General features: G+C 39.8%; 1 protein-coding gene across 2 annotated transcripts in view; it reads left to right on the top strand.

Annotated features, from left to right (window-relative positions):
- Positions 1-27,428, top strand: part of HHAT (hedgehog acyltransferase) — a 249,672-nt gene that overhangs the window by 144,632 nt on the left and 77,612 nt on the right. For both annotated transcript variants that reach the window (XM_075204201.1, XM_075204202.1), the window contains exons 10-11: positions 9,546-9,747; positions 18,436-18,580. In XM_075204201.1, coding sequence (XP_075060302.1) covers positions 9,546-9,747; positions 18,436-18,580 — 347 coding nt within the window. The remainder of the gene's footprint in view (positions 1-9,545; positions 9,748-18,435; positions 18,581-27,428) is intronic.

Genomic DNA, 27,428 nt, shown 5'->3' on the forward strand with positions numbered 1-27,428 from the left:
AGTGGCGGTTCTGGAAAATTGGTATATTTATTATACATAAATGCTATTAATTTATTGTTGGAGCTGTTTGGAGGGAGGGAAATAGGTTTATTTATTAAATGAGAATACTATTACTTTAATGTTGTGGCTGGAGGAAGGCCTAAGTATTAATCGTGGGTCCTATTGATTTAATGCCGGGACTGGTTGGAATTTTCTAAATGTACCCATTTTTTTCCAAATAAGGCCCCCAACATTCCAGGATCCAGACAAGCAGCAACTAAAGAAACCAGCAGCCACAGGTAGTGAAAGTGACAAGAACAGGTAGGAGAAAGCAGGACAGTCTGTCAAATCTTCTGATTCTAGTGGGACAATCCCAATTTTTGGTGACTGTTCTGACCAATCTAAGGGGCAGGTCAAGACTGTGTACTCTTTATTTACACACTGCTTTCTTTATATACTACACTATGGTGCTAGCTGTCCTTCGTGGGCTGACCACTCCCCCTCTAGTATCTGGTCTCGCCTCTATGATGGCTGGCCACACTCCCTCTGGTGGGCCACTAGCGTTGTAAACCTAATACCAGAAAGTCAACTATGGCAATGAATGTATTTATGTAGGTCCTGGCTAATCAGCTGCTGGGCAGAAGTCATGTGAGCAGAAAATGCAGCTGCTAGGTAGTGAGCAGCGATGATTCTTGCAAGAGCTGATAAATCAGCTGCAATGTGGAATCCCCATTAGCAGCTCAGAAAGCAGAATAAGTATGGTTGCTGAACAGAAACACAACAACTCACATCAGCCAGACAGCAGAGTAGCAAAAATATAAGTGTTTAGTGCTCTCATAACAGTGATTGGCGGCTGCTGTGGCAGCTATAGAATATGCACTGTATTCATTTAATCATACCCACGGTGCTAAGTCCAGGTGAATAAACTGTTATAAGTTCCAGTGGTTTTGTTGCTTGGGGAAAGGGGTTAATTGCTTCAATAATAGCTTTAATGTGATGTTCTATAAGTATAACTCCACTCTATATTAAATACGAGATGAAATTCAGTTGGAGTGCTTCTCATCTAGGGTTTGGCATTCTCCTAATCTGCCAATCATACTTCTAGTCCTGGCCTGTTTCCAGACAGCGGTGTTGTCAGTTGCCCTCCTGTATGATATACTTGTAGATATACAGAGTTATTAGTCCAGTTTGCAGGCAGCTCTTTTGATCTCATCAATGCAACTATTCCTATGTAGCTCTAGCACAAAGATCCTGTCTGACACTACCAACGCATTTGACGTCCTCATTTGCCCTGTTTACAGTTTGAGGTCTTTGAAAATAGTATCCATTTCAAATTAGCCCATGTTCAGTAAAGAAAATAATTTCTAAGCTTCTCAGACTCTGGTGCCGATAAACAAGATAAGACGCAAGGTTCTAATTAGCATGACACTTGTGCTTGTGTAGACTGATGGCGCTGTGATCAGACTGTGACATTTGCTGGTTCATCCTCGCTCTCTTTTTAGAAAGATGATAGATTGTGCAGCTTTTTCTTGTCTTTAACACAACTACAAAGCTAACATTGCTCCAGAAAACGATATTCTTATATATAAAATAAAAATGAAGTATTATCAGAGTTTTTCTTTTGTCTGTTTTTTTTTACCTTTCAAATGCACAATCTTACATGATATCTTACGTCATTCAGTGCAGACCACAATGATCTTTCGGCCAGTTAATTTTACCATAGTTCTAAAAAAGTGCGTCACACTTTAAAAGTCTGTGATTTGGACTCTTATGAAACTTACCTGCTGTTGCTTTGGTAGAAGTATCTGGGGCCTGTGTCAATCTAGCTAAGGGACATGCTCCTAAAACAGAACCTGATTTTCTCAAATGATTGAGTAGTTGTCTGAGCACAACTATCATCATCATCATTTATTTATATAGCGCCAGCAAATTCCTTATCGCTTTACAATTGGGAACAAACATTAATAAGACAATACTGGGTAATACATGCAGACAGAGAGGTAAGAGAACCCTGCTCGCAAGCTTACAATCTATGGGACAATGGGAGTTTGAAACACAAGGGCATGTGCTACATCATATTGCACACTGGACCAGCTAGAATGCAAAGGTAAAAGTATTGAGTGGGCTGTGTGTGTAGCATTGTTGGTCAGAGGGTTGTTGTCTTCTGTTAGCTGTGTAGAGGGTTGTAATAGGGTAACCTAGGGAGATTAAGACGGTGGTTGAGGAATATCATAAGCTTGTCTGAAGAGGTGGGTTTTCAGAGAACGCTTGAAGGTTTGAAGACTAGAGGAAAGTCTTACTGTGCGAGGGAGGGAATTCCACAAAGTGGGTGCAGCCTGAAAAAAGTCCTGTAACCGAGAATGGGAGGATGTGATGAGAGTGGAAGAGAGACGCATATCTTGTGCAGAACGGAGGTGTCGAGTTAAGATATTTTAAGACAAGTGAGGAAATGTATGTCGGTGCAATTTTGCTGACGGTCTTGTATGTTAGTAGAAGAATTTTATATTGGATTCATTGAAATACAGGCAACCAATATAGAGACTGACAGAATGGCTCAGCAGAAGAAGAACGATTTGCAAGGAAAATCAATCTAGCGGCTGCGTGCAAAATAGATTGTAGGGGTTCAAGTCTGACTTTGGGAAGACCAGTAAGGAGGGAATTGCAATAGTCGATACAGGAGATAATGAGTGCATGAATTAAGGTTTTTGCAGTGTCTTGTGTGAGATACTATAGCTATATTTTGATATCAATGGACAGTATCGCGAGTAAATATTATTTTTGTAAATAATATCTGTATAACCAGCTCGTTAAATGATGTTCTAATTAACAGGAAGTCACATATTAGCAGCTTCCTGTGGGCCACAGCCTAAAACTTCATTCTTGTATGTGTTTTCCATACACAGTGCATTGTGTAATAAAAATAGATAATTGAAACTGGGCATGTGCCCTCCTGCCCCCAAAATTAACCGATTACCGTGTCATAACAGGGAGATCACGAGTGCGTAAAAAGCTGTGGGTACCAGTGTAATTTAAGTTGCAGCTGTGAGGGTCGGGGTAATTAACAATATTGGGATCCTTGCAGTGGGAACTTTGCACAATAATGGTCCCATTATAATGAAGAGGGGACAGACTTCTTTCTTTCTTAATCCAGCATAGTAAAGAAGGGAAAACCCTTTCCATCCACAATAACCCCCATGAAAGTAGGAGTCAGAGAAGTGGATTTCTAGACTTCACGCACACATACAAAAGTGATACATAATAAAAATAGAGGTGATTCTTTAGAGAACTCGTCAGTGTGTTTTGGAACAGATTTTTGTGTTTCATTTAAAAGTCATATGGTAAGGAATAACATGCTCCCCTATTTTAAATTATCACAGGTATTAAAAGTTACCTTTGAGTTCCATGACCTGTATATGACCATAGAGCGCCTCTGTAACTTCTAATATCCTTATAATTAAAGGAAAATAAAATATAAAATACAATTGGTGGAGTTCTCCTTTACTGGCTATACAATTGGTGATTGTTAGGCTGGGTACACACTACAGGGTTTTCAAGCGATTATCAGGGCAATCACAGGATAAACGACTGTTCGGCCCAATATAGCATTAGTGTGTACACTCCAACGATTATCGTTTTAAAGCCCATTGTATCGTTAGATTTTTAAACCAAACTAAAAATTTCGTTGAATGATGGAACAATGTCCTTCCAATCCTGCAGTGTGTATGCACTCAGGACCGGCAGTGTCCATAGATCTGGAAGAAGTGTGCAGAGTCACCATCTTTTCAGCCGATGGTTATGACAGATGAAGAGCACAGATCTGAAGGTAAATCTTTTAAACTGTGTATAGTGTGTACATATCAATCCACATGCTGATCGGGATTTTTTTTTGTTAATTGTTGGTAAAATCGTTAAAGATATTGCATTGAATGACATTTTCTGTGGTGTGTACCCAGCCTTATTGTAAAGAATTTGCCGTCTTAAAAGAACTTAGTGGTTATCTCTACCACACTGTATTTATACAAGTCGTCACCTTACATGTCATTCTTGGTATTGTCTTAATAGAACAACATTTGCTCAGATTGCTGACAGTTGTTGGCCAGCGCTCATGTTGGTGATTATCTTGGGAAGAGAGCACCTGGGCACGGAACATTGTGGCAGCTGCACTATACAATGATTAATATGTATCTGAGCTTTGAGGACGTTTAATATTCTGTTTGAAGAACAAATCATGTACAGGAACAATTGATGAGTAGAATTCGTAGTCATAACATTGTGCTTTGCACTTGTTCTTTAACTCTGACCATTCTACATTGTGGTGGGTATGTTATAAATCTGTTTTGCAAATGAATTAGTTTCCAAACATTGTGCTCATTAGAGTGCCCTGTTTATTGTGACAGATGCACAGGGAGGTTTCATTAAAAAGCAGGAACTTAGAGGGGCAGATGTTTGCCAAAATTTAGTTAATTAAGTGGGAAACCAAGTGAGGGCAGAGCCCTCTGTCCAGAATAAAACACTGGACAGAGTGTTTAACAATGAGATTCCCTGGATGTTTGGAAGGCTCCTTACAGACCATGGCTATCACAGTAGGATGCAGAAAGAATCCAAGGAAATCCTACAGGAACAGATGACCGTTATCTAGGATTTATCATAATCACTTTTATTGCTGCCAGGTGTACACCAATTGATTTTAATGTGATTGGTTAACTCTGACCACAGCTACAGCCCCATCTGAATGGGTGTGCAAACTTATGCAGGCTGTGGGTCTTCTATGTTCACTTATTTTTCCTAAAAATTGTCTATTTGTTTTTCTCTTGAATTTTGTTGGTTGTGAAGTCGCATTAAAAGGTGGAACAAGGTCTGACCTGATTTATCTTGATTTCAGGATTTACATCACAAACACCTGCAAATTCATTAAGGGTGTATAGACTATTTATATCCACTGTATCATATACTCACCGTGCACATACAGACCCTAGTTTGCTTTTCGAAGTGTCTGCAGATGTTTTGTGTAACATCATGTAGGGTTGGGCTCCGGCACAAAACTGTGCTTTTTTGGCAAAAGTAAAAAGTTATGTCTGCTATCACTTCATTCCTCCTGAATTAATGTCAACAGTTCTTTGTTTTTTCCCTAAGATACTGCTAGTTCAAGCCCACCCTAACTATAAATTATATCGTAACCCCCCCCACCCCACCGCCTCACACCCCACCCCCACCGACTGGCACAAGGTGTATATCTAGGATACCCGTGATTCATCAAGTCCTCCTCCCACTGGTGCCTCTGTTAAAGGTTTGTTCTGACAATACTCCTCCTAACATAGCGTAGCATCCTCCCAGCGTTCTCACAACAAGAGAGCGCCGTATCAAGAGTTTGAATTTCCCCCGTTTTCTCCAGCAGTAAAACTGACTGTTACAGGTGCTGTGCGGTGGGTATATGGGAAACAATGGGGGACCTAATAACCAGACCTGTTTTTTTGCTAGTACAGGGAGTGGCGTTGGGCTCTGTATTTTCAGGAAAGAGTGGATTTAGTCAGTCTTTATTTCATACATCACATTTTTACATTTTTATCTTTTAATTACTTGTGCACATGTAAATGTGCTTTCCCAAATAAAATGTACCTAGATGGAGCGGAAGTCCTCTAAGTAAAAGTAATGCCCCAGTGCAGATCAAGTCAGGTCATCCAAGATCATTCTGCAGGCACCTGCTAACACCAGAGAGCCTCTAGAAGCGCACAGTCTACACGCCTTGCGGTTTATTTAAACATATTCTCCCCGCAATAACTTACTTGGGGTCTGTTTATGACCCATCGCATATTGCTCATTTTAATTATCATTTCTTATCGCAATGATAATGAATTAACATGGCAATTTATTAAAATTGATTAGACGGGACAGTGACTCCGATAGGCGCCTGTCCCGGGGAATGACCTATAGCACAGGTTCTCCGGGCCTGGCACAATTTGATGTTGAGGAGCAAGAAGTCTGACTGGAAGGGATCTGAATACCCTTCTCTTGTCATGCTCTCCCCACATTCAGATGGTGTTGGCTGTCGGGGTTAACTCCCAATTTCGGAGCTTGATAGGTTAAGATGCAACAAGAAAGTTGTATGTATGCATGTATATGAATAAAGACACCACATGTATTATCTCTACAGCCTTGACTACAAGAGTCCCTTATTTCATAGTGCATTTTCGCAGTCCCCATAGACACCTATGGGGACTATATTTGCGATCGAACAAGCTGGGACCACACTATCTGCTGTGATCTTCTAATGATACATAGTCTTGTTGATTTAAAATGCAGCAATCCCCTGAAAAGAGCACTTTTATGGGAATTTAAACCTCTTCGAAGGTTCATAAATAGGCCCTTTAGGCTGGTGTCAGAAAGACAATTCTCAATGCAACGCCATGTAGCTGTTCTAAAGTTCTTCTCCTGTTATTCAAAAGTAATTGCTGACTTCCTATCAGATGAGAGTTCTCACTTTGTAAAAGTGCGGTACCCGCGCTGTATTCTATTGGCGAGAAACAGCATTGTTGAAATGTACCCATATGGCATCAGCCTTCATAGCTATACCCCATAAAAAAGTATATCTCCGTTATAAACAGCCTGTTTTATTCTTTAAACGTCATTTCCAAAAATGGAAGTATGAAACAAGGTTACATTCCAATATTAGAAGAAAAAAAAATCAACTGCTATTGAAATATACCTTATAAATATAGAACTAACAGTACAAGAAAAAGAATGTTGCTATTTTGTATGTTCATCTTATTATATTGCTGTATTTTCCCTAGGCTCTTTAATATGCCCAGCGTTGCTCTGTTTTTCATATTTGGACACAGACTAATGTTCCCTAATTGTCTAAGAAATAGAAATTGTGGCAATGTGAATTCTGTTTGGAGCCGTGACAAAACTAATTACTTGTGTTGTCTGCTTCATTAGATACTTGGTCGCTGTGCGTCTGCGCAGACTCCCGGCTGTCACACAACAGACTAAAAAGTATTATTGAACCACGGTAAAGGAACGCGGAGCAGCTGAGCCTGATTAGTATTGATTTGAATTTTTCCTTCTTAATTATTTTCATTATGACACTAGAAGCTCCTGCGAGCATTTTGATAGGATTATCCTTTTTTTTTTTTTTTACATCACAGCAGGATTTCCATACTAGAGGATCCACAAGAAAATCCACAAGGGATAAATACAAATAAATGCTGAAAGTTAATAGTTTAACTGGAGTGCAAATGTTGCTTGAGCCGTGATTACATAACATTTGAATACAGTTTTGGAGACGTTACTGCTAGGGAGGTTTATGTGTGCATGTCATTTCTAATGCTGGGTACACACTACACTGTTTTGTCCAATAATCGGCTCAACAGCTGACATACGACCGCTCGTTCAAAAGTCGGGTCAGTGTGTGCAGTGACACGATGGTCGAAAGTCTGCCCAAATGGACGATTATCGCCTCATTTGGTTGGTCGTACCGTTTAATATTTTCGTTCCAATCTAGTTTCCGCTGTGTAGTGTGTATGAACTTCCGACCGATCCACAACAGTGAGTACGAAATTACAGTCATTGCTCACGACAACATGGCTGTAAAGTCGCTAAAGGGACGTCCGCTCTTCCCTTTATCGTCCTAAACAAGGCTAGTGTGTATACAGTCCATGGACCGAGCGATCGGAACATCGATCGCATGTAAAATCGCTCAGCATAAAAAGTTGGTTGAAATTTGTGTAGTGTGTACCCAGCTAAATACACTACAACCCCCAACAACCTTGATCACTGGCCATTTACATAATTACTATATAGCAGATACTGAGAATTACAACCAGCTCTCAGAACATCGGTGATACTGTGCAGTTGTTCTTGCGTACAAAATATGAGAATACAATATCTCACATGTCTGTAGCATACTTGCCAAAATCTGTGATCTCCTCCGCCACGTCCATGATCTTTTTCTTTTGAACATAATAAAAACGTGTCTGAAAAGTACAGTTTAACCTTGATTCAAGATAGAACCGTTCAGTTCATCTTTCAACGAGGATTCGATTTAGTGCCTTTAATTAGAGCATAGCGATGGCGCAGAGATTTACAGGTTTTAGTTGTGTGGGAAACGCAGATGCTCTTTACAGACAGGACCCAAAGACTGAAGAGTATCACATTCAGACGAGAACAACAAATAATATACAGTTGCTGAATACTTAATTTCCCTGAACGTTTCACTCTGTACGCTCGGCGGTGTACTGTGTTATTAAAATCTAATCGCACTAATCTGCTCTGTATCTCATTACTGGCCAAGTTTCTTGGGAAAGTTAATCAGGCAATTTGCAAGCAATGGCTCGTTCTTTATTTATTTATTTATGTTTTGAATAGAATTCTGATTATTTTAATTTGAGACCTATTTTTGTTAGATGGGTGTTTTATCAGATTAGACTTGAAATCTGATCTAACTGATCCCACTTAAGGGTTTATATGATAAACCTATGTAACTCACAGCAACCAATCAGATATTTCCTTTCATTTTCTAAACTGTAATTGGAAAATTACAGCTGTGATCTTATTGGTTGGCTTACAGCATATTTGTGCATTTAGTGAATATGCTCTTTTGCAACATTCACAGCGCTGGGGTCATGAGTTCAATTCCCCACCATGGCCTTATCTGTGTGGAGTTTGTATGTTCTCCCCATGTTTGCGTGGGTTTCCTCCAGGTACTCCGGTTTCCTCCCACACTCCAAAAACATACTGGTAGGTTAATAGGCTACTATCAAAATTGACCCTAGTCTCTCTCTCCCTCTCTGTCTGTCTGTGTGTGTATGTTAGGGAATTTAGACTGTAAGATCCAATGGGGGCAGGGACTGATGTGAATGGGTTCTCTGTACAGCGCTGCGGAATCAGTGGCGCTATATAAATAAATGGTGATGATGATACACTGCTTTATATCTCCCTAGTTTTTTTTGTTGCTTTCAGCCATGTATTTATATCATCAGGCAGAGTTGTTTGTTTGTGTCACACTTATCAACATTTTACTCTCTCCCTCCGGGAGATCCCAGAGAACAGGTAAAGAGTGAGTGAGGGTGGAAGGGGGTGGGGCGTGACCCATGATTTACATCATTTTGGTCCAGCCATGCAATGATGGCGCAGGGGGCAGCTCCAAAATTATGCAATGCACCGCGTCATGGAGGCTTCCATCCTGCTCACTTCACTAGGAAGTGGGTAGGAAAAGTGGAAGGATGCGGAAGAATGGCCTGCTCTTCCGGAAGTCTGGGAAACCTACCCAGAATTCTGGAGTCTCCTGGACGGTCCGGGAGACTGGGCAAGTATGCTCTATGATGCAACTGAATGTGACACAGTTTCACTTCATTCAGTTGCATCCAGTGCGCAATTTTGTGTCAAAACCCATGACAATGAAAATAAATAGCTTGATGATTAAAGAATGTTGCCATCAAGTTATTTGTTAAGTAAAAGTTGCAGTAGGACGTGTACAAACCAATAAATCCAAGTCATCAGAAGGTGCTCACCCCGTTATATTCAGAATGAGGAGTAAATAAAATGATGTTATGCTTTTGTTTCTGCAGATACATCTATATTCCCATGGGCGGTTCACAGTGCGGGCTGGGAGGAATGCTCTTATCCACCGCCTTTACTTTTATATTCGTATGTTACTGGCACGGAGCCTATGACTATCTGTGGTACTGGGCAGCGCTCAACTGGTGCGGAATCCTCATAGAGCATGCAGCCAAACGGCTCCTTAATACGCCGTCCATTCAAGGCAGAATCGTAAGCATAAATAATGTATATGTTTTATTTAAGCATTCCAAATGTAGAATACCGTAGTTCAGTTTACAAATGGCATCTATTTTATATGATATGTTCATCTTGTCCATACTTAATTTTAATTGGAGACTATAGATGTATTGAACAATCTATAGCTAAGAAATATTTATTGAAAAGTTGGAGGAAAAGAAGGGGACACACATACTATATATGTGACTGGAAATTGGGGCTCTGCTACCTAAATTGTGGCTGTTGGTTGGTATGGCTAACGTCCTGAGAATGAAGTTGTTCCTTTGTAGCAAAGTCTTTAATCATCATCACCATCACCATTTATTTATATAACTCTACTTATTCTGCAGCGCTGTACAGAGAACTCGCTCACATCAGTCCCTGCCCCATTGGTGCTTACAGGCTAAATTACCTAACACACACACACACACACACACACACACACAGATTAGGGTCAATTTGTTAGCAGCCAATTAACCTACTAGTATGTTTTTGGAGTGTGAGCACCCAGAGGAAACCCACGCAAACACAGGAAGAACATACAAACTTCTCACAGATAAGGCCGTGGTCGGTAATTGAACTCATGACCCCAGTGCTGTAAGGCAGAAGTGCTGACCACTTACCAACCTGTACTATGCTGTCTCAAAATAATAGTAGTAACCAAATTAAGAAGCATAAACAGGCCAGGTAAAATGGAGACCTTTCTGTAGTGCTTATAGATACATAGAATCCTGTAGAAAGTCATCTTAAGTATGGAGATAATCTGTGTTTAATATTGGGTCAAGTAGCAAGTTAAAGCATTCTCCTTTAGCTTGCTTTCAGATCTATGTGTTTTAACTCATCCACCTGCACAGAGCATTTGTGTTACCTAGGAGACTGCAAGCCAGTGACAGAGGCCTAAGAAGCAGTAACACTCTTCCAGAGAGAAAAGCACTAACGTTCATATCAGTTTGAGCTGAGACTGCGTAAATGGGGAAACTCATCCCATGAGGTCCAGTGTGAACTTGAAGAACATTTCCCTCCCGTCAGCAAGGGGGCGAGGGATGCGGGGCATGAGCACTACGAGCGCTATCGCTTTTCTAGCTAGTGGTCAAGCACCGGTCTAACATCAGCCTAAGAGTGCTGCTGTGACAAAAAGTCACTTTCTGCCTAGTATAAGTTTGCATTTGATACATTGAGCACTTGTAAGAAAAAACAATTACTTCCACTCCTGCTTGAGAGTCACTTGATTTTGTTACTACTGACTCACAGAAATCTGCAATGTAGGGATAGATTTAGCAAACCTTCTAAACAGGAAAAGTGGAGGTGTTGCCCATGGCAACCATTCTACCTATCATTTGTTTAGTAAATTTTATAAAATGATTGCTAGACTCTGATTATCTGATATATGTGAGCAGTACAGTGGCTCAGTGGTTAGCACTTCTGCCTCACAGCACTGGGTTCATGAGTCCGATTCCCGCCCATGACCTTATCTGTGTGGAGTTTGTGGGTTTCCTCTGGGTGCTCTGATTTCCTCCCACACTCCAAAAACATACTGGTAGTTTAATTGGCTGGTATTAAAAATTGGGGCAGGGGCTGTTATTGTGTGGTAGAAAATAAAGCAGAAATGGAGCTTTTACTATGACAGCATAATTAAGTCTTTGCTCTTACTATATTATTGGAGACATTTTTTTTAAATATGTTCCCTTTTCCTTCCTATTCACGTCTTCCTGTCATTTGTTAATGTTCCTGTGAGAGCGACACACACAGGCTTCTTGTTATTACCCATATTCTAGTGCAAGTATAATATGGTTATAATGTTCATTATTTCCCAAGTTGAAATATACTATAAAACTTCAAAAATAAAGGATGATGTTGTATAGATTCAAAACTAATTATCTCTATAAAACATTCATAACCAATGTTCTGTATGTGGAATAATTTAAACCCTCCGTGAGTTGTTAAAATGTAAATGATGCATTTTATGGATTACTTTTAAAAGAGAAAGTGTGAGGAAATGTGAGCAGTTGTTTCAAATGAGGGTATATGAGATACAGCTGTTAGATTTTCATTTTAATAATACATTCAGGGACAAATTCAATTCTGCACGAAGGGACGCGATGTTTCTCCGGAACTGAATCTGCCCATCAGAGTATCCATATTATCCACCGCTGGTTCTCAGACACTGGCAGGAGGAAGTGGGTGTTGATTGGTCGTAGAATGATCAGTTTCCTCTGTCTCCGCTCTCATTGTTGCGCTATTCATAAATTGACAGGAGGAAGAGATCAGTAATTGGATGTAACGGTCCGGTAGCTGCATAGGAGTGGCAAGAAGGCAGTCAGGCGTTAAGCGGATTAAATAATAAAGAATGGTCAACAGTTGCCGGGTTCGGTACACAGTAAGGCAATAAGGTAAAGGGTTAAGGAAGAGGCGTAGTTGAGGATAATCTTAGGTGGGTACAGGAGTAGTAGATAAGTGGAGGCAGAATGCAGCAGCAAGAACAGGTACTAGATTACTGTCAGAAGCACAATAATCTGTTAAGGAAGACAGGAACAGACCAGGCTGTTATCGGAAGTGAGGGGGAGGAACAAGAATATGCTGGAACATCAGGATCAGGGAAACATAGCTACAACACAGAGTAAAGGGAAGGAGCTGTTCAGCAGCCAGAATAGCTCAGTCAGCAAAGCAGCTGTCCACAGAGGCAGAAGCCCTGGGTTTGAATCCTGAGAACCATCACCAGCTACCTCCTGTCAATGGCTGGGGAATGGTGGTGACTGGGAAGTCTGGTGATGAGGATTTCAAAAATCTTTTTTTAGTGGTGTGTGCCACTGCAGTCTTACTCTGTCGGTGAATGGGCCAGAAATAGCCCTGTTGTTCTTAAAGTATATCCTGATGTGGCCACGTTCACGATATGACAACAGCAACTTGATGATGATTGGGGTTTAAGTAAAAATAATGACTCAATAAATAAAAAGTGCCCCACACCATAAGCAGCACCAATGCTTATAGTCCGGGCTGGTTGCCACTAATGTGTGGGAACAAACACCATTGTATTCCTCACCAGCTTCTTCCAGGTTCAGAAGGTCACCCTATAACAGGGAGACCCCTAGCATGATCAGCATGGAGCTGAACCACCAAGTGGAATCGCCCCACAAAAGTATTCCAGCCAATGGAAATTCCAGGCACATGCTATATAGCACAGGGGCTCTTCCAAACCTCCTGGGGAGCTGGTGGGTGATGGTAATGTGTTTAAAGAGAGATAATCCTTGGTTTTAGTGTTTAGAACCAAACGTTTCAGAAAGAACTGATAGCCGTTAACTGCTTGGGCAGACTGGTACTTGCAGAACTGAAAGTGCCAGAATTCCCATCGTTGTCATCTTTACTGCCCTCCTAATATAGTGCCCACCCCCCTATCCACTGCTCCACAACTTACTCTAAACCCTAAATCCCACATCGTGTTACTGTGCATGCTCCTTGTAGCAAAGAGGAATTTTGTGCCTGAAAGTTGAACTTAGGCTACATCCAACTCTGAATGAATTTTAGCACATTCACAAGCAACATCTTACCCTGCTTACAGGAAAGATGTTTCTAGATAGCAACTAGGAAACTTAGTTTTCATGCAAAATAAATAAATAGTAACATAATAAAATACTGTATGTCTTTTTTTGGTTGTTGCTGTATTAGTCCATTACCTTTAGAAAATATAAAATGAAAATGCTGAAAGTTGGAAGTCAAGCCATTGAAAATATTGGTGTCTCTTTTTTTTTTTTTTACTGCAAATAGGCAGTACATATTCCCATATCAATTATTTTGCTGATAATTTAAAGGAAATAGATCTTATTTATTTAATTAGAGACTTTATTTGCCATTTAAATCATTTTATATAGCCTGTGGGTATAGTTTGTGTAGTTTTGCTTCTTATCTGTGTTTCATACCTAGAATATAACACAGCAAAAAAGACTAGGGGGTGTATATTTACTAAACTGCGGGTTTGAAAAGTGGTGATGTTGCCTATAGCAACCAATCAGATTCTAGCTGTCATTTCTTTAGTACATTCTACAAAATGACAGCTAGAATCTGATTGGTTGCTATGGGCAACATCTCCACTTTTCAAACCCGCCGTAAAGCTCTCAGCTTGATACATTTACACCTAGGAATTCCATTTGACATGTTAAGGAACCGTCCTTTAAATACATAATAATGTTCTATAACCTACAGCACCAATCATCTTTCTATACTTCAGATTAATGAAAAACGTTTAAACTTACATTTTCTCTGCAGAGATACCGTTTCCAGAGCTGCCCTTATATCTTTACTCTGCTGCTACTAAAAGCAATTACAATATTCTCTCTCTGCAACCTTAAACCAGACTCTTTCCCTATGCACAGCAACAAATTAAGCTCCTATAAACAGATCACATGAACATACACTATGCTGCATTTCCTGTGTGTTTCTCTTTTATAGTTAGTTCTAAATTAATTTTTACTTGTTTGCATGAATGTTGCCATCTTCTGAGCCGCTATAAAGATTCATAGCCTTCGAAAATTGAGAACATCCCATGCACCGATTGGATCATCCTCACTGTGTTGTTAAGAAACTTTCATTGACATCATGAGACTACAGGAACTCTGCTCTTTTTAACACATAGGCTCTCAGTGAACACCTGAGATTAGTGTTAGAAGATCTTTAGCCCACAGGACAGCCCACACCATCTAAGTAATACCTAAGGCATTCTAGCAGGAAAGAAAAGAGTGAAAGCAAGGCTGTGACACCATGCTCATTGTGCCCCTGCATTACATTGGAACCGGGGCTGCTTGAAAAATTTGGGATGGGAACATCATCATCATTACCATTTATTTATATATTTTTATAGTGCCACCATACGAAGCAGTGCTGTACAGAAAGTATTTCTCATCCACAACAGTTCCTGCCCCGTTGGAGCTTACAGTCTCAGTTCCCTAACATGCACACATATGGGTAAATGTATCAGGCTGCGAGTTTCCGGCAGGTTTGAAAGGTGGACATGTTGTCTGTAGCAACCAATCAGATTCTAGATATCATTTTGCAGAATGTACTAAATAAATGGTAACTAAAATCAGTTGCCATAGCATCTCCATTTTTCAAACCTGCCGGAAACTTGCAGCTTGATAAATTTACCCCATAGTGTTATTTTTTTTTCAACAGCCAGTTAACCTACCAGTATGTTTTTGGAGTGTGGGAGGAAACCAGAACACCCGGAGGAAACCCATGCAAACACGGGGAGAACATACATACAAATGCCACACAGATAACGCCATGGCCAGGAATTGAACTCATAACCCCGTACTGTGAGGCAGAAGCACTAACCACTAAGCCACCATGCTGCCCAACTAATTTTATGCGTTTGATGTACAGAGCTTCTCTCTTTCATCTCAATAGCCCATTCACTTTCATGGGGTTCCTACATGTAGTGTACACACTTGTAATGAATTGGTCACTTGCCTTCTGGATGCATTCGCAATCTCTGCTTCACAGCACTGGGGTCATGAGTTTGATTCCCGGTCTTAGTCTTATCTGTGTGGAGTTTGTATGGTCTCCCCGTTTTTGCATGTGTTTCCTCTGTGTGCTCCGGTTTCCTCCCACACTCCAAAAACTGATAATTGTCTGCTGACAAAATGAACACTAGGGTCTGTGCGTGTATTAGGAAATTTAGACTGTAAGCTCCAGTGGAGCAGGCACTGATGTGAATGACAACTATTCTCTGTACAGTGCTGTGGAATTGGTGGGGCTATATAAATAAATGGTGATGATGAAATGCATTTAAATTCATCTAAAACATAACAAATGCGGTTATACGACATTTCACATATGCAAATGCATAGCGTCTATATGCGTTTTCACATGTAAACGCTAACGCAACTCCAGGGTCTATTTATTAAAACATTACATAGTGTGACTTTATTCCATATTATATATGTTATATTGTTTTTTTTTTAGTTTGGAATAACTGCATCAGGTTGTTTTGCTAAACATACTGTTTTGTCTTTAGTCATTTTTTGTGGATAGCTTTTGCTACAGTACATTACCACAGACTGCACCATTATAGTACAGAGTAATCTCTTAGGAAATTGTTCTTGTGTAGTCATGTAAGCATCTGTTAACAGACCCATACGATGCTGAGGGACGCATCCTCTGAGTACCTTTTAAAAGAAGTTTATGGACTGTATTCTGCCTGACAAGTGCAAAAATTGATGTAGTTAGATTGTTGTCCACTGGTGCGTACAAGTTAGTGATGAACTGAGTGCCTCTGAATATAACAATGTAATGTCTAACAAACATTGCAGTCTCATTTACAGAGGAAATATCAGTTACAGAGCGGAAAGTTAGACTGACCAAAGTTCTCATTGTACCCCTGACATTTGTATCCACAGACCTGTGTAATGTCGCACTCATTGCCTACATCCATGTGTACTGCAACAGTTTTGTACAGTACAACGTTGCGTATGGCTAAGCTCCTATCTGAGACAGGGGTGATAAATTGGTCTGAGCACCTTTATAAAGTGCAGGAAAAGGTGATGGAATTGTCTGACCACCTAAACAGAGTGCAGAAGAAGCCGGTAAATTTGCCGTACTCCCGAATTAGTGCACGTATGACGACATCACAGTGGCTGGTTACTTTGTTGTCCTAGAGAAGGAAAGTAATAACAGTACCTGGCTGCATTGCTATAGCTCAGATGGGATGTTATAAAACTGCCTGACCATCATCATCATCATCATTATAGTTCATTTATAGGGCGCCACAGAATCCGCAGCGCCGTACAATCAACAAAATACAAACAGCACAAAATACAGATAACTAAGGGACAATAGCATCAGTAGCAATCAATACAAGATTAAACAAGAGACAAAACAACTACGGTAGAAGACACTAGAACTAAGGAAAACCCTTCAAAGAGGACGAGGAGACTGCTAGGGGTGGGGTACAGGAAAACAACAATGTCAACCCTGACAAACTTTTAAACGACATGGCAATAACGATGGCTGTAAGGCCTACGGTAATAATATGCCTACTTACCATATGTCACACATGCAGTTTGTCTGGACCTTGAAATGACCATGCAGTGTGCGATGCGAATGCCCTAAGCACCTACAGTATGATATCACGTCATTTACTATGGACACAAGGAAAATAGCTGTTTTAAAGCATCACTGTAGGCCTTATAGCCATCGTTATTGCCACATCGTTTAAAAGCTTCTCAGGGTTGACATTGTCGTGGTAATGAGGGCCAAGGTCATCAGAACTAACATTCCAGAGGAACAGGAAACAAACAGCGATGATAGGTGTGAAGTGAGAGGAGAGAGGTATCTTACGATGGAACAGGACAGCAAGCGTGAAATGGTGAGCTGTGAGGGAGAGCCTGAAAGATTGGAGGTTGGTGATGAGTCTGGTCAGACGGGGCAGGGAGTCCCAAAGGTTGGGAGCAGCGCAGGTGAAGTCCTGAAGGAAAGAGTGTGAGGTGGTGACAGGAGAGGAAGAGAGGGAAAGGTCATTGGAAGAATGGAGCGGGCAAGTACAGGAGTATTTCAGGAGTAACCAGGCCGGAGATGTAAGAACGTGAGGCGTTAATGAGGGATTTAGGCACCAAGCTGTTATACTGCTGAAGAGATGTGAAAAGAAGGTGGCCTGCCTACTCCGGTATAGTACAGAATAGATTTGTCACTGGCATAAGTGTGTGTGTGTGTGTGTTCAAGCATCTAACTATCAAGGTCACAGTACTTAAGATTAATGCTGAGAACAAAGCTATATATTGCCACCGGTTTTAGATCAGAGCTCAAAAACAAATTTAATTACATTTTATCTTTAATTTGATATACAGTGATTAAAACAAAAAACAGCTCTGGGAGACCTACTTGGGCTTAGAGAATGAAAACCGGAACATGTCTATCACAACAAGGGTTTTTTTTTGTCCCTTTACTTTCATATTGGATAACCACTTAAGAAATCTTTGTCCTAGTAAAAGCCTTTCATTCCTGCAGCCTGCAGATGGGGTAGGGTTTCAGTACCTCTGAGTGGTCCGACTTTGACAAACCCCTTGCCAGCACACTATCTCAGAATGTTCTGGGTATAAAACTTATGGGACCCTAAAACTTTATTAAACATAATAATAATAATAATAATAATAATAAAATCCACATAGATCTTGTATATGTATACTGTATATATGTACTATGTGTGTGTGTATACATATATAAATATATATATATATATGTATATATATGTGTATATATATATATATATATATATATATATATATATATAGATATAGATATAGATATAGATAGATAGATTTACTTTGCACTAGACACAGGCCCACACTCTACCCAGTTCCTCCTGCATTACATATACTAATATATCTTTGGCTCAGAGAAATTAATGTTCGGATTCAGTTGGGTAAATTCTAAGCATCTGGCTGAACCTAAAACCTGCAGAAAACCTTTATGATTCAGCTGATTCCTGGATTTGATGCCTAGTTTAATATATTAAAATAAATATCCGTATAGTGTACCGAAATCATGTTTGCACTTATATGTAAAATTGGATTTCATTGTTCTTAACAAGAGCCAGTAAAGATAACTTTTTATGTCTCTGACTTTAGAAACGTAAGACCAATCTATAGTTCTAACAAAGAGTAATTCTGCATCATTCTCTCTTTGTGTGAACAGGATCAAAGTTTGTCACCAAAGACATATCGCCGACTCCACGCTGCTCTGGCATCTGTTTCCACGGCTCTGCTGATTTTCACCAACCTCATATTCCTGGGCGGGGAACAGGTTGGAAGAATATATTGGGACAGACTGTTTGTAGAAGGTCAGTATCTCGTAATGACATGTATCCAGCCAGCATTTCTGTGTTCAGTGCTTTCATGCTTCACTTCCTACTATGTATGATTTTGCAGGAAATTAAAATATCATATAAAAGTAAAAAAAACCAAAAAAAAACAGTAAGCACTTTTAATAGTAGCCTGTTTATTGTTTAGATAGATTGCTCGTCTGTTGATGTTTAAAATGTCAAGATTAACATATGTGCCAGGTGTTCAGCTTTCCAACCTGTCCACTGGTTTCCAGGCACTGGAAGCGCATCCTGCATGTTGCGTGTATACAGGAATACTCACCTTAAAATACAGGATTTTTTTGTACAGGGTATGAGATTGAAGACACAACAAGGCACCCACATATGACCAACTGTGTCCATCATAAGGAGCTAAACAAAACTGAACGACCCAATTACCATGACATGTCAGGGTCCTTTGCTGATTGACGTAATACTGTTTTCTAAAAAGGAATTTGCAGAAGCAGATGGCGTATGATGTCACAAATTAACACCTTAATGTGTTATGCATTCCAAAATGACAATGGACTAATACAGGCAATGAGTCACACCCTAGTAATTGTGTGCTACAGAAAGACATTGTCAAGATACCGTAGTATATTATTGTAGTAATATTGTGGTCAAAATACGACTATACGGTCATATGCCTGTTTTTATTATCTTGTTCCTGTGTAACCTGAGCCGTTGCACAGAAGAGCTGCAGTGTTTAGCGGAGGTAAGGGTAGAGCTGGACTGAGAGGAGGGGGCGAAGGGGGGGGGGGGGTCATACTGTACATAATAAAATACAGTAATATACATATACTCACACACACTCGGGGTATATTTACTAATCTGCGGGTTTAAAGAAGTGGAGATGTTGACTATAGCAACCAATCAGAAGAATCTGATTGGTTGCTATAGGCAACCAATCGAGGGGGGGGGGGGTTCCTAGTGCCTGGAAACCCCCCTCCAAGCCTAGGGCACTGTATAATTGAGGTGGCTGGAACCTGCTCCCGTTTCACACAGTTCTGCTTGAAAAGGGAGAGCTGTGTGCACCTAACAGTAGTGAATGCAGAATTGCCCATGTATATTATAGGGATAGGAAGAGTTGGAGAGCAGCCAAGTACTGTCCAAAATTATAGCCATGCCCCCATGTTTGCTGGTCACGCCCACTGATGGCGTGGTGTGGAAACCCCCCTCTACAAATCTTTTCTTTGTCCTTGATTCTAGTTATCATTTATTTAGTACATTCTACAAAATGACAGCTAGAATCTGATTGGTTGCTATAGGCAACATCTCCACTTCTTCAAACCTGCAGTTCAGTAAGTATACCCCTAGGTCTTCAATCAAAACTGATATTTACTGTAATGCACACAAATGTCCAGCAGGGTGTGTGACCTGGAGAGCTTGGAATTTTGTTTGAAAACCTGATAAATGGATATTTATCTCGATATATGTCATTATAGTGATGCATTCTTTAATATTGTTGCCATGGCAATATTTTTGTTATCGCCAAAGCCTAGTTACAGGTGGATATTTTTAACCTTCAAACCCTGTAGCAATATTCTCTCTACCCTACTGTGTTTTACTATTGGCGTTAATAACATTTTCTATACTTTGGATGTCACTTTGAAAGCGTAAAAATCAGCTTCAATTGTGTAGTAAAGCATGACTTAATTACAGAGGTTTATGTTAAAGTGCGTTTTTAAATTTAGTGAGTGACGTACATGACTCCAATTATAATATAAAATATTCAAGATGTTTTAACTGCTTATTCATATTCATTTTTCCTTCAGCTATTTCCACCGAGTTGTTACAGGTTAGAACATTTTTATTTAAGAGAACCTGTTAAAGGAGAATAAAGAACAAAAATAAATTGCCTTAATATTAATTCTTCGTAGCCCATTGCTTTCCAAGTGATTAAATCTAGAAAGAAAATATACACTATTTTTATTATATTTCTGTTTCTTTTCTCTAGATCCTCTAGTTCAGTTTTTTGACAGGACAGTCCTGTTTGTCATTACCCCACAAGGGGCATGGTCTATTAGGGTACCTCATAACATCTGTAGAATGAAGGTTGGACAGAGTGTAAGAGGGGTTGGGTGAATTGTGTGATTAAATTGACTCCTCGGACCTACAGCTTCCTCTTGGTCTGTGGAGTCACGTATTCCTATTCTTCCTTACCGTTTCCCGCAAAGGCTGCCCCCAAGAAGCCATCACACCAGGGGGTATATTTACTAAACTGCTGGTTTGAAAAAGTGGAGATGTTGCCTATAGCAACCAATCAGATTCTAGTTATCATTTATTTAGTACATTCTACAAAATTACAGCTAGAATCTGATTGGTTGCTATAGGCAACATCTCCACTTTTTCAAACCCGCAGTTTAGTAAATATACCACCAGAACTCTAAGTAGCTCTCAGCAGTCCTAGGAATGGTCTTAGTCTGTTCTGAATAGCAAATGTCAGTTATTAATAGAGATAGGGTAGATTTGACTGCTTGTTCTGTTGTGCATTATGATGATGCATGTTGTAGCCCTAACTCGTTTATTTTAATAAGAATGAGGTGATAAAAATTCTAACTTGTGCTGATTGGTAAACCAGGTGACCTAAGTATTGCAGTAAAGTCTACTCAGATAAAGTAAAGGGATATATGACCAATACAGTTAAATGCAGTGGTATCTCTAGTTGCCATAGTATTATGGAAAATTGCAGTATAACGACTTAATCAACAAGGTATACATTCTAAGTCAATATTTTTTAAAGTAATTTGATCATGAAATAATTAGCTTTAGTGACACTTGGTACAGAAACATGCCTATAAAGCATTGTGCACAGGAAACAAATTCTCATTTCCTGCTCTCTGGCATAAAAGTCAAGTAGCGCAAGGTGCTAGTTACATCATATAAATAAAAACTGTTGGTGAGGTTTTTATCATTCTATATTTTGCTCAATTTGTTGTTTGTTTGTTTTTTTATAGTTTTTGTTTTTTATTATCAGCATTCCCAACATTATCTAAAACTAGCAATATTTTAGTTAAATGTCCTATTAGTCATGAATGACATGCTTTTAGACTGGAATTTCAATAAGATGCTTCATAAAAAGGCGTTTTATCAGCCACTAAACAATGCACTCACATTCTATCCTTGTATCCTAGTGCTCAGCACCTACACTAACGTGGGTCACTAGGGGTCATTTACCAATCATTTGCAAATTATTCACAATAGATAATGGAATGAAAAGAGATATACAAAAAGTGTATAAAATACAGTCTCACTGTTTGACTATACAGGGCGACCGAATACACATCCAAATCTCTTCAGCCCGAACCTCGCCCTAACTATATGAGATTACAGCTGCTGTGTAGCCACAGTCACATTTAAACTACAGAATGTTTTATGTAACAACAATTTCAGGAAGTAAAATATATTTCTTTTTTTCAGAAATTAATAAAATAAAATACAAAAATAAGATCATAATACAGGAAATGCAGTTGTTGCATACAGTATCATCATCATCAGTTATTTATATAGCGCCACTAATTCCGCAGCGCTGTACAGAGAACTCATTCACATCAGTCCCTGTCCCATTGGAGCTTACAGTCTAAATTCCCTAACACACACAGACAGACAGACAGACAGACTAGGGTCAATTTTGATAACAGTCAATTAGCCTACTAGCATGTTTTTGGAGTGTGGGAGGAAACCGGTGTACCCAGAGGTAACCCACGCAAACACGGGGAGAACATACAAACTCCACACAGATAAGGCCATGGTCTGGAATCGAACTCATGACCCCAGTGCTGTGAGGCAGAAGTGCTAACCACTGAGCCACTGTGCTGCCAAATAGTATGAACCAATATCCATAAGACTCCAGAGTATTCATTCTCTAGGAGTCAGTGACATTAGTTTGTGTCTCACATATTAAGCTGCATTCTCATGAATAATGACTGCCCATAAAAAGTCTTCTAGTGTAGCTAACACGATGGGTGTAACTACCTTGGTATTGGCTGCAACAGGACCCAGTGACCCTCTGCGAAATCTGCAGTCATTGGGAAGCTTACTGACCTATTGCTCCAAAACTAAATTGTGCTCAGACGATAAGTGAACTCTGACATGCAGAGCGGCGCAGCAGACAACAAGTAGAGGTTGGCAGACTTCTGGCAAGGTACATGAGAGGAGGAGGTTGATCCTCCGTAAACACTTTGGGGGTCCCCGTCAATATTTTGCTCTACTGCTCATAAATTTGTTATGATGACCCCAGGTACAGATGGTGACACAAGATGTAGAATTCAAGAGCAGAATAAAACCCATCAAACATTACTTACAAACTGCGATGCTTCTTCATATACGCGAGTGCGCCTACTCATCAAGTGCTCCCACTCAGCTATCTAGTGAATTCCAGAGTGCATGCTCACTTCCTGCTCCTTGGGAACATTCCTGCTCTCATAACATTATACTTGCTTACTCTCCTGGAATTTCCGGGAGGTTTCCGAATTTCGGTGAGTCGAACTCCCAGAAAAATAGACATACCCCCTGGTCTTAGTGAAAGCAGGGCTTAATTAAGCGATTTGTGTTATCAAGCCCCGTCCCCCACTCTGTCGTAAATTTCTGTATATTATATCAGCGGGAGGGGGCACGGTGACGTGATGGCGTTACCGCGTGTCCCCTCCTGCATTTGTCACCTGACCTTCCCTCCATGATCTCCTAGAGGGGAGGTTTTAAATGTCAGCAAGTGTGCAGGAAATCAGTCTCCACCAAGCTTGTCAGGTTTGCACCTTGTTCAGCTGGTAGAGTGACAATATCACTTCAAAGTCCAACCAGATAGCACTTTGGGTCCACCCTCTTTAGTCATTTAATTGTTTTAGGTTTTCTCCTAAAATACTGCTTGTTTTAGCTCCATTAATGGGTTGAATTAATTACGAGAGAGAGGGGACCCCAGCAGGTCTTTTGTGCAATGGGCAAGACTCCAGAGGCACAATGCTGAACCCTCTTTTAGTGGTGTCACAGGCTTTGACCTACACTGATGCGATTTCCACCACAGCGCATGGGTTCGTGGAGCAAGATGGCAGCAATTTCGGAGAAGCAGAAATTTGCACAGGCCAGTGACTGGTGCGTTTTGTACAAAGTACGGATCACACACATTGTTGAGAAGCAAATGCAAACATGAATTTTTTTTTAACAAGATAAAGTTTAGGAGATGGTACGTTTTTTTTTTCTTGTTCTGTAGAAGGTCGTACAGCCATGTCCACCTTGCAAAAAGAGTTGTATTTTGTCTTTATACCTTTAGTGAGACATGCTTTGCATCCTACTTTTACACTTCTGCATTTCTAGGTGTACTCCGAGCTATGTAACAATTCTCTAAAGGCCACATGCACTAAAGACAATCCCTGTGTCTTTAGTGCATCCCGCACTATGATTAATCATCAATGAGACTAAACTACGCAGTTTTTAGGAGAAAAAAGGAAAACAAATCAGTTTAATAAAAGGGGTTATTCTAATGTGATCAGAGGCTAATTCTACTTTTCCACTTGTGCAAAGTACAAATTGTTAAAGTGTCAAGGTAGGGACAAAGCTTCTTGCCAAAAAGCAGGAGGGCCTGAAATATTACAGATATTGTAATAAACACCTGGTCGTCTTTAATTCATGGGATATTCGTTTATTTGGTGTCACGGTTTTAATTTGTATTCCTGCAAACCTCGGCACATTTCTGGTTTTCAGATTCGTCCTTAGAGATTGGACAGAGGTGTGTACCTTGATGTGCACTGATAAAAAATTTAATTGATTTGGCGCGCGTCCCGTGCACTTTATAACTGATGTCTAGATTGTATATACATACACATTTTTACTTATTCAGCTTTTAAGATTTTGACATGATGTGTCAGTCTTGTGGTTATGATGGAAAAAAAGAAGTATATATTGGTATACTTCCGATATATTGAAAATGTTTACATCTGTACAGTCCAGCAATATCTAATCGCTCGCAGTAACGTATATTCACAGATTCATTTCTTCACCAAGTATTGATCTTTATTTCTATAGCATCTGCATATTACGCATCGCTTTACAGAGAATATTTAATCATTTACGACAGTCTTCGGCCCTGGGGTGCTTACAGCATATATTCCCTATATATACTACCAGTATGTTTTTGGAGTGTGGGAGGAAACCGGGACACCCGTAGTTAACCCACGCACGCATGAAGAGAACATACAAACTGTTACCACCTTTCCATATACGTAATAACAGACCCCAGTTTCCAGCTCTTCTGTAAGATTCTGTAATATTCTATTTAGCTTATTACGGATTAATGAGATATAGACTGCAAACGCCCCCTCACACAATCATATCTAACACTTTGCTTTCATTTGTCATCACACCAGCTTGCTGCCAGCTGAATCCACAATCTTTCCCTTTCCGTACAAACAAACATGCGAAGGACGTCTGCCAGTGTAATTATACACATTTACTCTTCTTTACTGAGTATCCAAACACACTCCTCAATCTGATGGTTAGAATCCCATGTATTACATTCTGTTGTTTGTTTACTTCTAGATTTATAGAATTGTTTAATTGTAGTCTTTTATTTCTAGTGTTTTAAATCTGTCCTATCACAATTGGTCTATTTTTACCCAAAACAAGACACCGCATGAACAACTAATCACTTACGGAATAGAAGGACAGATGTTGTCAGCTGTAGTGTATAATATTGGCCTTTTATGTCACACACAGGCAGATCTGACTACCAGCTTGTTAGATTTGTGGCCAGATCACCAAATCACATTGGTCTCTGAGTAGTGCAGTTGGCAGATGGTCATAAGCCGATTGGATTTTCCCACCAGACCAGATCCAGATCCTGCTCAGATTTTGATTGATTTATTTGGTTATTTCGCTCCAGTATGGAACTGTGTTTGAATAATATGGCCAATAGCTACCAAGATCACCTGATCTGATCTTCACAAGTTTTACCACTTTGCATCATTCTGTCAACCTTAGCAAAAAAAAAACACATGTAGATGTCCATATTGATGGACTACCTAAAGTAAAAATACAAGTTGAACTTAAATGACAGACATTAACATGCACAAAAGTATAATTGTATTCTTCAATTTTCTAACACAACACAAGGGGGTAGATGTATCAGACCATCTAAAAAGGAAAAGTGGTGGTGTTGCCCATAGCAACATAGCATCAGTTTGTAGCTATCATTTATTTAGCCCATTCAAGAGAATTATAAATAGAATTAGTTGCTATGGGCAACACTTCCACTTTTCTTTTTTATAAGGTTTGATTCATTCACCCCAAGATGTTTCCCTTTGTACATACCCTTTCTTTACTGGAAGTTATTTATTTATAGCAATTTTAGAATTTCTGTGCCTCTCTTCGGTCTCTTTCAGGTCGTGCTCAGGATGTGTTTCCCCCATACTTTATCTCAAATATCTTTCATTTTGAAAACCTAAAATGGTTGTATCAATAGTCTTAATAGTTTACCTTTCAAATATAAGCCGTTCACCGACAGTGCTTGAAATCTCATTGGTTCAAGGGCTTGTTGGTTTATCATAAGAGTAGCACAGGGCAACCTGTTTAGTCGCTGAGCGTGTATCACCTTGCTTGCTTTGCTGTTTGCCAGTCTCCTTGGCAGCAGATTCCAGCAGATGCAGCCGCCAGCTCCTGGCATGGGGGCAGTCTTGGCAAGCATCTGAGCCACTTTGCAGAATCAGAGCTCTGCAAGCGCTAACCGCCGTTCCAGCAGATTGTGCCAGCTCAACTCTTCTGCTTTATTTGGACGCACTGTGTGGTCCTTTTTCCTGGTGGGCGACTGCCAGTGCAAGTCAAGCTATAATTTAGCAATTGTTAACACTTTTGTCACCGTAATGTGAGCACAACAACATAATTACTACTTTCAAAGCTAGAGTTTCTGTAGCTTGACGATTGCATGCTCATTACACTTATCGCCTTACATTGCTTTTAGGTTGCGTTTGATGTTTTTTTCACATGAGTCAGGAAGAAAGTATTGAGGATCATAGAATAGTTTTAGAAACCGTTCTGGTATTGAAAGCAACCAGTTTGATACAGAAGTAATGCATTTAATGGCTAAAAAATCTACCGCAGCATAGAATATACATTTGTATCATTCCTATATGTGTTCTGTTAACACCATCTCAGAATGATGTTACCAGAAGAGACCCTGAAAATAAATGATTGATTCAATAAAGTATTTTTTCAATCCAGATTTCTTTCAAATGAACAGGCCTATCACTGCCCAGAAAATAAACAAATGTTTTTTTTCCTAATAGCAGACTGGGAATTGAAGCTCAGTAGGACAGAATAAGACCTTAGAGAGCAATAAGTCTATTTTTACTTTTGCTAAGGCTGTCACTTATGGCAATATAATATTATAAATCTCCATAACAAGAAGCTATAAAAGTTGTATATATTTCCGCAATAACTGTAATTTTAATAAATAGGTCCATTTGTTTTATATCCACCTGTGTCTTGGGTTAGGTGATATTATTTATTTTTAAACTAAATTTGAGCATTGACACTGTTGGACCACATCATCATAGAGAGGTCTGTAAGATGTTCTGAACTTCCTCTAATTAGGGAAGGGTAAAGCTATGTGTTTGAGACAGAAAACCAGAACTTACTTTGACATGATGAATTTTTGCTCTGTTACAAAAACAGACCAGCCTTCCTGTAAATCCCAAACGCAGTATACATTTATACAGACTCATTTCAATGAATTCTCTTAATCCAGGTGCATTAAGGTTTTTCTGCAAAGCAGAATCTATCCTGTAAACACTTGATACAGTAGGATTCCTGTGTAAATCCCTAAAAACTTTTGTTGTTC

This window comes from Mixophyes fleayi, chromosome 3 (assembly GCF_038048845.1).
Source record: "Mixophyes fleayi isolate aMixFle1 chromosome 3, aMixFle1.hap1, whole genome shotgun sequence".
Classification (NCBI taxonomy): Eukaryota; Metazoa; Chordata; class Amphibia; order Anura; family Limnodynastidae; genus Mixophyes; species Mixophyes fleayi.